Source organism: Protopterus annectens, chromosome 11.part0, assembly GCF_019279795.1.
Source record: "Protopterus annectens isolate FY-2018-M chromosome 11.part0, PAN1.0, whole genome shotgun sequence".
Classification (NCBI taxonomy): domain Eukaryota; kingdom Metazoa; phylum Chordata; order Ceratodontiformes; family Protopteridae; genus Protopterus; species Protopterus annectens.
This window is the reverse complement of record NC_056745.1, coordinates 277734150-277746524: the sequence shown is the minus strand read 5'-3', so window position 1 is coordinate 277746524 and position 12375 is coordinate 277734150. Positions and strand designations below refer to the sequence as shown.

General features: G+C 41.2%; 1 protein-coding gene across 3 annotated transcripts in view; it reads right to left on the bottom strand.

Annotated features, from left to right (window-relative positions):
* The window catches only part of GNPTAB (N-acetylglucosamine-1-phosphate transferase subunits alpha and beta), a 1418669-nt gene that overhangs the window by 681568 nt on the left and 724726 nt on the right, over positions 1-12375 (bottom strand). For all 3 annotated transcript variants that reach the window (XM_044087751.1, XM_044087750.1, XM_044087752.1), the window contains exon 11: positions 4699-4822. In XM_044087751.1, coding sequence (XP_043943686.1) covers positions 4699-4822 — 124 coding nt within the window. The remainder of the gene's footprint in view (positions 1-4698; positions 4823-12375) is intronic.

Below are 12375 nucleotides of genomic sequence, written 5' to 3'. Positions count from 1 at the left end.
CTGCCACCCACATATTCATGTGCAGGATGTTTGGCAACAGAGTAAGAAGGGGATAGGCATACAGTAACATCACCTTCCAAGAAAAAGACAAGGCATTCATTTTTTAAGCCAAAGGACTTGGGGAATTGTCTGCTTCTGAGGGAAGGCAAAGAATACCTGGAGTTCCTCAATGATGGGCAGTACCCAGGTAAACCTCTCTGTAAAACATCCACTCATAAGGCTCTGCCCTGGATCTGCTCAGAGTGTCTGCCATAATATTGCATTCTGATAGAATACACTCTGCCTGATGAAGAAAATGATGGCAGACAGTAAAATCCTATGCTAGAGGGATAGTCTGTAAAGGTGTTTTCTGTTCTGTGAAAAGTCAGTAAACCTGGATTTCAAAGACAATCCAGAGCCTGGAAAGCCAGGATACTAGCTTACATTTCCTTGATGTTGATATGCTCTTGTAGCTCCTGTGGCAACCAGACATCCTGGTCACTGGTGTGGTCTGAACAAGCTCCCCAGGGTAGGTCTGAAGCATCTGTAAACAGCTTCTGGTTGGGGGAAGGTTCCTTAAAGGGAAGGGCTGGATTCTGAGATATCTGGTTGATCCACCATCCACCAGAATAATTCCTTCCTTAGGCAAAGCAAGACAGGAATGAGAAAGTCCAGAGGGTGGCAATGCGGCAGCCAAACTGTCTTTAGATATCACTGGAACTTTCTTATATAGAGTCTGGCAAAAAGAGCTATCAGAATAATTGATGCCATGCATCCCAGGGCTCTTAAAGTCTCTTGTTGAGATCTCTTGAAAAGGAAGAAGGGACTGAAAGAAAACTGCCAAAGAAAGGACCATGGGAGGAGGAAGAAAAGCTGTTACAGTAAGGATGTGAATCCTGCACGCCAAGAAAACCTGGCCCAGAGAAGGAGTCAAAATTGCTTTCTTGAGATTGAGAGTGAAGCCGCATTACTGATAATTTTAGGTCCTGCTGCAGAATCTGTGGACTGGCTGTCTGAACCAAAAGGTCATCCAGACAGGGAAAAGTTTGAACTCCATGGAGCCTGTAAAAGGCTACAACTAAGGCTAGACATTTTACAAAAATCCTTGGTGCTGTAGAAAGGCCAAAAGGCAAGGGAGACAGCAGATAATGTGAGGAAGATACAGAAATTCTTCCTGAAGACAGGATTTATATAGTAAGATGTAGATAAGCATCCTTTTGGTCCAGAGACACCAGAAAAGCCTAAGGAAGAAGAAGAATAGGGAAGAGAGACTAGAGTGTCAACATTTTGAAAGAAGCAACTTAAAGAAAGGTTCTGAGAAAAGACAGGCCTAATAGGGGTCTCCAAGAACCTTCCTTCTTGGGAACCAAAAACCTTCTGGAGTAGAAACCTGTGCCCCTCTGGCAATGATGCACTAGCTAAATAGTATATTAAGCCAAATGATCCTAAAGAAGATGAGGAAAATGAAACAAATGGCAAGGAGGGGGTTAAGAAAACCCTATAAAGGGAGGAAGGGACTTCCATACCATGAATTAGTCACAGCAAATTTTTGAAATAAACCAAGAGTCTGTGACTTGTTGTTAAATGGGGAAAGACAGAGTTACCTTTGGGAAACAGGAATCTGGCCAAGCGGAACAGGAAGATGACTATCAAGTAGAAGTTGACCTATCCAGTAAGGAAGACTTCTGTCCCCTGGAATTTTGAGAAGGTTCTCAGAAATTACTCTCTTGGAGTCTTTTAACATTTAAAGGCTGTTTATGATGCTTACACACAAAAGGTGCCTTAGATGATAATTTCTCTAATATTTAAGTACAGGCAAGAGGAAAAGTCCTGCATGACCTTCCCCTTTAACTTGCAAATCTTTAAAGGCATCTGCAGCAGCAGATATTTTGGGAATCTAAAGGACAGTTCAATAATTTTGCCTTCATATCCTCAAGGACAGACTGTAGCCTAAGGAATATATACTTCCTAATGACCATCCTTGAGGTAGCCACCCCAGATGAAGCATCAGCAGCACCACAGCTGCATTTGATGGAATAATGAGTTACTTGGGAACACAACATTGAAAGGGATGACGTCTTAGAATCAGACTCGGGCATGCCAATCAACACAACACCTATTTGGCAAGAAGAGCAAGCACGCACCTAGCCACATGTGTCTGGTAATTAATGGCCCAGAAAGCTAAGGCAGCAAGTATCCAACTTCTTACTGTTATCCATTGCTCTGTTATCCTGGTCTACAGGGAAGAGCTTGGAAGTGGCAAGCAACTTAGTAGATTTGTCAGTTGAAAGGGAAATCACAGAAGGGTCTGAAGAAGGGTTCTGAGCCTCAGGAACCTTATAGAACCTTTAAGAGCAGGGGACTGAGACTCAAAGGCTTAGGAAGTAAATGTAAAAGTGTCCAGAAGAGTTCCAAAACAGAAGAACCGCAGAAGGTCCTGGAAAATCCATATCTAAAAGAATGTAAGAGATCATACTGTCCCTTCTGGACTTCAGACATCAGGAAACTTTCCCAATGAAAATAGTCCATTATTCTAAGAACAGTAAGTTGTTCAACCAGGGGAGAGGGTAACCTCTTCATCAGACCCCAAAGCAAGAGGAGAGTGAATCTGGGACTAATAAGCGAAATAATCCTTCCTAGAATCCAAATACTCATCTTCATCAGATGAATCAGATTACCCAAGTGTTTCAAAGAGAGTGAAAAATAAGGCAAACCAACAGGAGAGGGTACTTACAAACCCAGAGGAGACTTTAAAGCCATAAGGGCCTTAAAAAGACCTTGAGTGAAGTCTTGTCACTCCTCCTGGGGGTCTTTTGCATCGGCAGCCACATGCCTAATTTTTTGCTTCTTTTTAACTAGGAACCTCATCCCTAACAAACCTGGGAAGATCTGAATCCTGTCTTACCTCTACAAGGGAACCAGATTTTTCTTCCTCTACAAGGTGACGGACCCACCAGTGGACCAATAATCAAGAAGCCTCAATCCTCACCACTGGCAACAGTGGGGGAACATTCACTGGGAGGATGACAAGTGCACACACAGTATTTTGTACTCTATGATTTTCCAACTTAGGAGGCAGGAGATGTAAACAAGCCATTCTACTCACCCTACACTCCTCCTGTACAGTAGGTGACCTGGGAGGAAGAAGTGCACACAAAGGAGACTGACAGACCCTAGCACGAGGGTAACTGTTGGCTACTGCCAGCACTAGCATGTGACATGCCTATATTTAGCTTAGACAAAGCTCCTTCACCTGTTCAGTCATTTTTCAGCAAGCGCTACACAAAGAATACAGGCTAACAGCATCAGAAGCTAAGAAGCAGTAGCCCTACAATAGCTATCTCAACCATCAGTGGACAGTTAGACTTTGGGAGAGATGAGTATCTTCCATCAGTCCAAGATCCAGCCTCAAAGCTTCCACTAAGAAAAGCCAACACTAAAGGACTCGAGTGCACTCTGCACAAGACATATGAATGACCATTTTGATACTGTTAAGCAGGCAAGTATGACACTAGACCTACAAGACTAACTTCCCAAGAACTGCTCCTGCGTATGGGTTTGTGTTGGGGGCTTTTCCAACAAACATCAGCTCAATCTCTCACTGGATAAAGGAGAGCTGACAGCCTGTCAAGGAGGTAGACACCACCATACCAATGATATTGCATGATGTGGAGGTTACAGCTGTTGTTGCTGTCTGGCCTCCTGATTCCTCATCTTCTTTCCCCCAATCCAACTCCTGTCTAGGATCACACCCCCTGCAATCACCACATTGGTTCGCCTCCACAATATCTAATCCAATGACATTTAAGAAAGATTTAACTTCTCCCTCCAGATGTATGAATCACTGGGATGCAACTCTGGAACTTTCAAGCAATGTTGCACACTTATTTCCTTCTCCAGGCAATACAGGTATCATCTGTGCAGGTCATAGCTTGCGACTCAATGATCACAGGCATACAGTAGGTTTTGAGGTTTTTTTTTTTTTTTTGGCACAGAACATAAGCAGCTTCTCACAGTTAGGAATCAATTCCAAAAGGCAAATGTGGCAGCAAAGAATCAGGCTGAATGAGGCCAGAGGGGTCCTCTTAACATAATCCAGTGAAGCTTCACTATGTGTTGAAAAGTGAATGGCACTCAAGAAGAAGGTCTTAGCTGCTAATTACTGTGAAGGGCCCCTCAAATTAACATCTTTAATTTCAGCACCAATTATATTTAATAATTTTTCATCATCATATCTATAGATCAATGAGTCATAGTGTTAAAAAATTCTAACAATCCAAGTTCTAACTTTTTTGTTTAAATCTTCATGGTCACACATACCTTGGAGTGAATGAGTTAAAGTAGAGTGGACACCAGAAATAAAAGATGGCTCATTTTGCTCAGAAAATGCTTAATAGCTGAATCTTACCACAAAGAATGATTTACCTCTTACACACTAACAAATAGTTAATTTAAAATTAAATGTAACTTTTTTCCTAGTAAGTCACATATTTCCAAGTTTTACATTTCTGTGAATGTCAGTAACCAGTAAAGATGTAATCACGCTCTAAAGATGTAATAGGCCCCATCTGGTATTACTGTTTTAAACAGTTTTACTTGCAAAATCTATTCCAAACTATCCCAAAGCTAGTTAAAAAAAGGAACTGTTAAACTGAGAAAAAAATAACATAGCCGCAATTCACATAGTTCTTCCATATGCATGTTTATACTGCCACCTACCTACACAGTCTCCCCCATCCCAGTCACAAGCCGAGTTGTTGCAGGCTTTATCACAATACCCATCTTTAATCCATGATCCTGGGCATCCTTCAGCACAGTTTGGCACAGGCCAAGTCAGATACACCTAAAAAAATGGACTGTATTAAAAAACTGTTAATGTCATTTTAAGCATACTTACATTTATTTTCAAATTCCATCCTGCTATGTTCAAAAGTCCTAAGGGTACTACTACAGCTATTTTGTTTCTTCTACAGAACAAAAACAAAGAAAAATCAATCATTTATAGATATTCTGGAAGCTGTACAGATTTATAACATCAGACGTGGAGAAGTTTAGGAACCATGAACATAAATCAACACTGCAGAAAAAAAGTTGCTGAAGATGAGTGGACACTAATCTTTGAGGCAACTGTCATCAATCTTCACCAATGGAACAGTTATATATTGGTCTTCACAAATGGAACAGTTGCATATCAATTTCCAGGACCAGAGCAATAGCTGGCTCATCCAGTGCCTGGTGTCTGTTCCCGATGTAGATCCCTACCCCCTCCCAGCTCTTAAGTGAAGAGTGAAAAATAGGTCTAGTAATCCAAAATTAGGCACCGGAGACCAGCAGTTCCAACACACAAGTGATTTAATGTTCAAACACAGCAAAAGGAACACAGCCACAAATAACATAAATGCTGATAAAAACACTTCCCCTTACGTTTTCGTCTCACAGAACTTCATCAGATGGGCAAAAACATCATAGTTACCTAGTTAAATAACTTTTCCTGTTAGAATAGACCAATGAAATCAGTGATTCAATTAGTTACCAAGATACACAAAGAGTGGATTCTAAACAGCATTTGACAGTCTTACTAGTCTAGCACCATATGGTGGGCAAATAATAAAACACATGAAAATGTATATAAAATCAAGAATTCACTTAAATAAATAAACCAGGATAAAATAACATGAATATACAAAATCTACTGCCAATCATTAGCGGACCGGAGTTCCGCTGTGGCGTCCCCTAACCGAGAAAAGCCGAAAGACACAAACAAACATACACACACACACACACATACACACACACATGCATGCATACATATACACACACATGTATAAATATATATATATATATATATATATATATATATATATATATATATATATATATATATATATATATAAATATATATATATATATATATATATATATATATATATATATATATATATATATATATAAATATATATATATATATATATATATATATATATATATATATATATATATATATATATATATATATATATATATATATATATATATATATATATATATATATATAAATATATATATATATATATATATATATATATATATATATATATATATATATATATATATAAATATATCTATATATACGTTTACTATTAAAATGTGGAAAGTCAAAAAAATTGTTATATTGACATGCCTATAATTCCGACAGACCTTTTTCCAACATCATTAAACAAAATATCAGGAGGTGACATCAGACACCCAATCTATTTTGTTTAATGTCTCTAAAACTTTTAATTATACAACAGTAGTTTTTACTGTTTTGCAGGGGGGCAAGCCCCCCCCTGCACTCTCCATGTGGGGGACTAGACCTCCTTGACCCCCTGCAAATTATACATTCCAACGCCAAGATCACACTACAGAGGGGAGAAGAGTAAACTGTTCTTTTCTAAGTTCTTCAGTAATCTGCTGAGAGATTACATAAGAACTTAGAATAATTTAATCACTTTTGAGGACTTTCAATACATGTTTGTTCCTTCACGAGTCTTGCAAAGTTTTTTGGCATCCCAAAAAATGCACAAGGATGCCAATAACCCTCCTTTCAGATATACTGTGTCAAAAGAACAAAAACTGAAAAAATATCTGCCTTTGTTGATCCACTGCCGTTGGTACAGAGCACACCTTTCCGTTCAAGAGACTCCTGGGCATTTTTACATGAACTTTTTTTACATTCACCAACAAGTGTGGATAAAATGCTTGTGACTTTAGATACAGAGTCACTTTATAACAATATCCCACATATACAGGGGTTGGAATATGTAAAATCTTTTCAAGAGTTTTCCACTTTCTCCAGCACCAAAATAGACACTATTTGTGCTCTAATCACCACTGTAGTTGAAGGGATTTTTTTTCCCTATTTTAATGGGGTTATATACCAGCAAATAAAGTGTGTTGCAATGGGCCCTGGCTTTCGGCAATCTCATACTGAGTACATGGTCTCTCATCCACTTGCCAGGTTTTAAGAAAACTAGACTGTACAAACTTTACACTGACAACTTATTTTTTGTATGGCAAAGTACAGAACAGGTTCCTGATTGCTTCATTCAATCACCGTCTGACAGCATTACTTTCCTTAACTTTAAACTTTCAAGTTCCAGCTAAGTAGTGCAGTTTCTTGATGCAGAAATTACAGTGGATACTCGTACTCTTTCAAGGAAGTCATTTATCGCAGAAAGACTTACTGGAATACATATATACAAAATGTGTGTGTGTGTGTGTGTGTGTGTGTGTGTATACATATATATATACACACACACACACACACACACATATATATATATATATATATATATATATATATATGCACACACACGGCTGCACCATGTTTGGTCAGAAGTCATGTTCTGCTATAAAAGTAGATGCCTGTACTATACCATTAACAGTAATGATGGTCCTATTGTACTCTGTGCAATAATGAAACATCGCTGTGAGTGTTGGACATTAGGCTATTTGACAAAGTTCTCCAAGTGTTAAAAACAGCAAGTCAATTTCTCTTTACATAATATATGAACAGTGTTTACAATCATATACCGTCAACGTCACTACAGAATTTAAACATCTTAGAGATCACAAGTCTTTCACATTTGAAGGTACATACAACAAAGAGTAAGAATAGGGTACGTACTGGACAAAACAACAAATAAAACATGATATGTAAGTATAATATAACATCCTACAAAATAAACATCAAAACAACCCAAAACTCTTCTTGACATCCATAAACAAACTTTTACATCCAGGCCAAATCACCACCTCCAAATCCAATACTACTACTGATTCAATTCCCAGATAGATTAACAAATTATTTTATACAGACTATATTGTCCCTCACAATCACTAATACATCCACCATTTCCTCTGTACCTGCAGCCACTGCTAAATATCCTCAACAATCTGACTTCAGCCCAGTACCTACCTCCACCATTAAACTTTTACATAACCTAAAACCAATGACCCTAGCTGCTGATCACCTCCACTCAGACTACATAAAAATGGCTGCAGATGCAATTGCTTTTCTGGTCTCTATTGATAAATAGATCTACATCCAAAAGACATTACTTCCATCTAGAAAACAATCCTTTATTATGTCTTTACACGAAGGTGGCACATTTACAGAGTTTAATAACTAAAGGCCCATTGCAACCCCCCATCAAAAAAATTTTGAAAAATGTATCCATGTTCAGCGTCTACATCCCCTAAATTTCAAGTAGTTTGCTCTCAGAAACGCTGCATGATTTCAGACTCCACCACAGCACAGCCAACGCCCTCCTCCAGTTCACCAACACAATAAATCAGCATAGGAACAATGGTAACCTAGTATCAAATGTGCTCGAAGACTTATCCTAAGCTTTCATCAATGCATCACACCAACATTTATTCAATGAACTCTCTTCTATAGGTCTTTCTCAATCCTTACTTAAATGATTTCTTAGTTATCTACCTGGAAGGCAACAAGCAGCCAAATGGGAACAGGACCTCTCTTCCAGTTACCACAGGTGTCCCTCAGGGCTCAATACTAGGATCCCCTTCTCTTTAATATTTTTGTAAACATGCTTCACACTGCCATACACCATGCAAATTTAATACAATAAGCATGTGTATATATATATATATATATATATATATATATATATACACACACACACACACACACACACACAGTCCCCGCAATATCAGGTCTATAAATAAAAACCTGGCTATGTCTATGCTTCTAGCTATGTCTTCATCAAAAGCATTTTGAGAACTTCATTGTGGTATTAACTGCAAGGCTATGCCTCATCTCCATAGATGCACATTGCACTAAACACTGCTCATCCATGTATGATGCAATGCTGGTATTTCTGAATAACCGTATACGTAATTGTATATTTCTATTGCATACCTTCAATGAATACAAACATTACTGTTTAAGCAGTTATAACAGAACAACATTCACAAGTATTCTGTCAGTCTAGCAGAGCAAGACTGGTGTCAGACCACTATATTACAGCCAAACATGCAATAACACACACATGACTGAACTGTATATTCACTGACAAGGGCTCACTGCAACAGGCAAAATTACACTCTTTCTGAGGTGAGGTGTCCTCCGAGTTGATTATCTAAAGATTTAGCATTTGAGCTCCCAGAACAAGGGTTGTGGGAAGCTTTGTCACTATACCAAATGTTTTATTTATTTATATATATATATATATATATATATATGGGTCTACTACTAATGCCCGACACGACGATTCCCCGACAGAAAACTCACCGACGCCAGATGACCGACAACACAAACCCGACACAAACCCGACAACGCAAAACACCGAACACCATTACACCGACACACGGAACGTAAACAACACGCGACACTACATAGCATACACACTAGCCCTGACCCAAACCCTAACCCTAAGGTCCGACACTATCGCACACTTCACCTACCTGCACCCTAACCCTAACTCACTTAACCCACCCCTACCCCAAGCTCCGACACTAACGCACACTTCACCTACCTGCACCCTAACCCTAACTCACTTAACCCACCCCTAGCCCAAGCTCCGACACTAACGCACACATCACCTACCTGCAGCCTTACCCTAACTCACTTAACCCGTCCCTAAACTACAGTCCCTCATTAGCACACACTTACCTTACCCGAACCATACCTCCAACACGAACACACACTCACCTTTCCCACAGCCTAACCCGACATCCCACAATCTCGAGCACTTACCTGACCGCTCCTAACTCCGTCACCATCGCACACTTACCGCGTCGCAATCGCACATTCCCTTGTCGGTCTTTCCGCTGTCGGCAAATCACCCTGTCGGTACACTTACCTGTCGGTCATCTGGCGTCGGTGAGTTTTCTGACGGGGAATCGTCGTTTCGGGCATTAGTAGTAGACCCATATATATATATATATATATATATATATATATATATATATTTTTTTTGGGGGGGGGGCTATTTGAAATAATTCACTTAAAACAACTCAATTATATGGCTTTAAAGAGATTGTCTGGAAGCTCAGCAGGACTTAAATGCAATACAATACTACAAACATGTAATGTTGCTGTTATCAATTTGCCTTATTCTAGGCACAAGTTATTTCACTTCTGCAGCATGCAAAGAAATGGGAGAAAAATCTCAATCTAAACATGAGGAGACTTAAAACTGCAACATCTCTGGAGTCAACTGCCAAAAGCAACAGCTGCGAAAATAAACTTGAATTTCAGGTAACAAATCAGAATAAAATATGCTAGCAAGAAAAAAGTACAGTTGTGTATGTCAACTTACATTAACAGTAAATGTTTGAATGAACACTGCTGCAATAACCTTAGATGTTAAGTTGTCATTCTCGCCTTCATTCTTGCTGGATGGCTCGGAGCCGATCCTCGGCTCCGACTCGGCCTATACTATAGCTCGAGAGCTATTTTTACCGGCTCGAGGCAGCCCTATAACCCACAATACCATGTGCTAACTCCCCAGATCTCGTTTGCCGCTTCGCTGCGAGGTTGTCTTTTTTTACCGGCTCAGGTCAGTAAAGAGAATTCTTCTATTAAACTAATTTTCAGGTAGTTTTTCCAGTTAGTTACCCTTGGTTAGGCCCCTACTAATTGTTTTTTTCATACAACCCTTTTTGTAGCCCTTCTACCCTTCTTTAGTTAATTTTTATCTTTGGGCCTACGGGCTTTTCCTTAATTTTCCCCACCCCTTACAGTGTCTGTGTGTGGGTTTAGTCAGTTCCCTTAACTTTTCTAATTTTAAGTTGAGTGCGTGTGTGGACTGACTGTGTTTACTGTTGTTAGGACTATGTCCAAAGACACTAAGGTCCCGGAATTCAAGAAGTGTGACTCGTGCTGTCAGAAAATGTCTCTGACAGACGGTCACACATCTTGTGTCTATTGCTTAGGGCCTTTACATCTGCAGGACTCTTGTTCTGTCTGTCACGGGTTTAGTTCAAGAGTCCTGCAGGAGAGGCGTAATAAGCTCATTTTAAGGGGCTTGTTAAAGCCCGATGACTCCCCGTCCAAGTCTGGCTCAGGGAAGTCTTCAAAAACCGTGAAACCCTCGGCTCCAGCTTCTGAGTCGAGGGCTGGCGTTATCGAGATGGCTCCGACATCGGTTCCAATCGGATCCGAGGTGGGTAAAGTGGTATCCGCTCCGAAACCAGTATCGGAGCCGACCCCAGCGCGCAAGCGCTCTAGATCCCCCTCACTAGAATCCGTCCGATCGGCTCCAAGATCCCCTCTCCTATCGGAGCGGAGTCATAGGACTCACTCATCTAGGTCATCCAGGCTCTCAGACCACGACATCGAGAGGGTGGTCAGTAGGCTCATAAAATCTCAGGCACTAGCCCAAATGCTCCAGAGCCCATCTCACCAGACTGTGGCTCCTTCGGTACCGCTATCGATTCCTCCTCCGACTCACCTCTCGAGTTCGGAGCCGGAGTTTGTCGGAACCGTAACCTTGCCCACGTCAGAGCCGATACTCCCACCTTCGGCTCCGGTGTCGTTGGCTCCGACCTCTTCATTGGTTCCGTCCATGGAGAGGTCTGGGCGCCGGGACTCCATTGTCGGCTCCGAGGGGGCGAGTGGCATCGGACCCTTGTCCGACCCTGCTCTCCCTCTCGGAGCTTCGGCTCTGGTTAGTTCGGCCCCATCATTCTCGGAGCCTTCTCTGTCGGTGCCGGGGGCGGTTCGGGTCTCTTCGGAGCCAGGACTACCTTTGGTACCTGATAGGGGAGCCTTCGAAGTGATGAGGAGCGTGCTGGACCCAGTGTCCACTCCAAGGTTAAGTTCTGCAGCTCCTCCCTCTACAGCGCCTGTTACGGTCTCTGGCCATCCTCCTACATCTGAGAGCAGAGATCCAAAGTGTAGGGTACCCACTTTGGGTGTCTCCTCCTCTTCCGAGGGCTCCCCTGAAGTTTCAGGGGAACCCCCTAGGAAAAGAAAGTGCAAGAGGAAGCACATAGACTCCCCCGAGTCTGTCACGTCGGACACCGACTTGGATGAGTCAGAGGGTTCCCCCAGATCCCCCTCTGAGGATGTCTCTTTTTCAGACATCCTAGAGATCCTAAAACAGAGGGGAAATTGGTCCACTCTCAAACCTTCAGAGGACGAGTCGGTTTACCTTGATGCTTTTGGATCTCGCCCTTCCACCTCCTGGGTGTCTCCCCCTTTCGACCCACTAATGGAGGTAGTGGCTAGAAAGGCGTGGGCAGCTCCTGATTCAATGCAACCTACCCCTAGGAGGCCCTCTAAATTTATTTCTACACCAGAGGACAAATCCTTTCTCACCAAAGGTGTTTCAGTTGATGCTATGGTGGTAGCAGCAGCCACTAAAGGAATTGGCTGATCCTTCT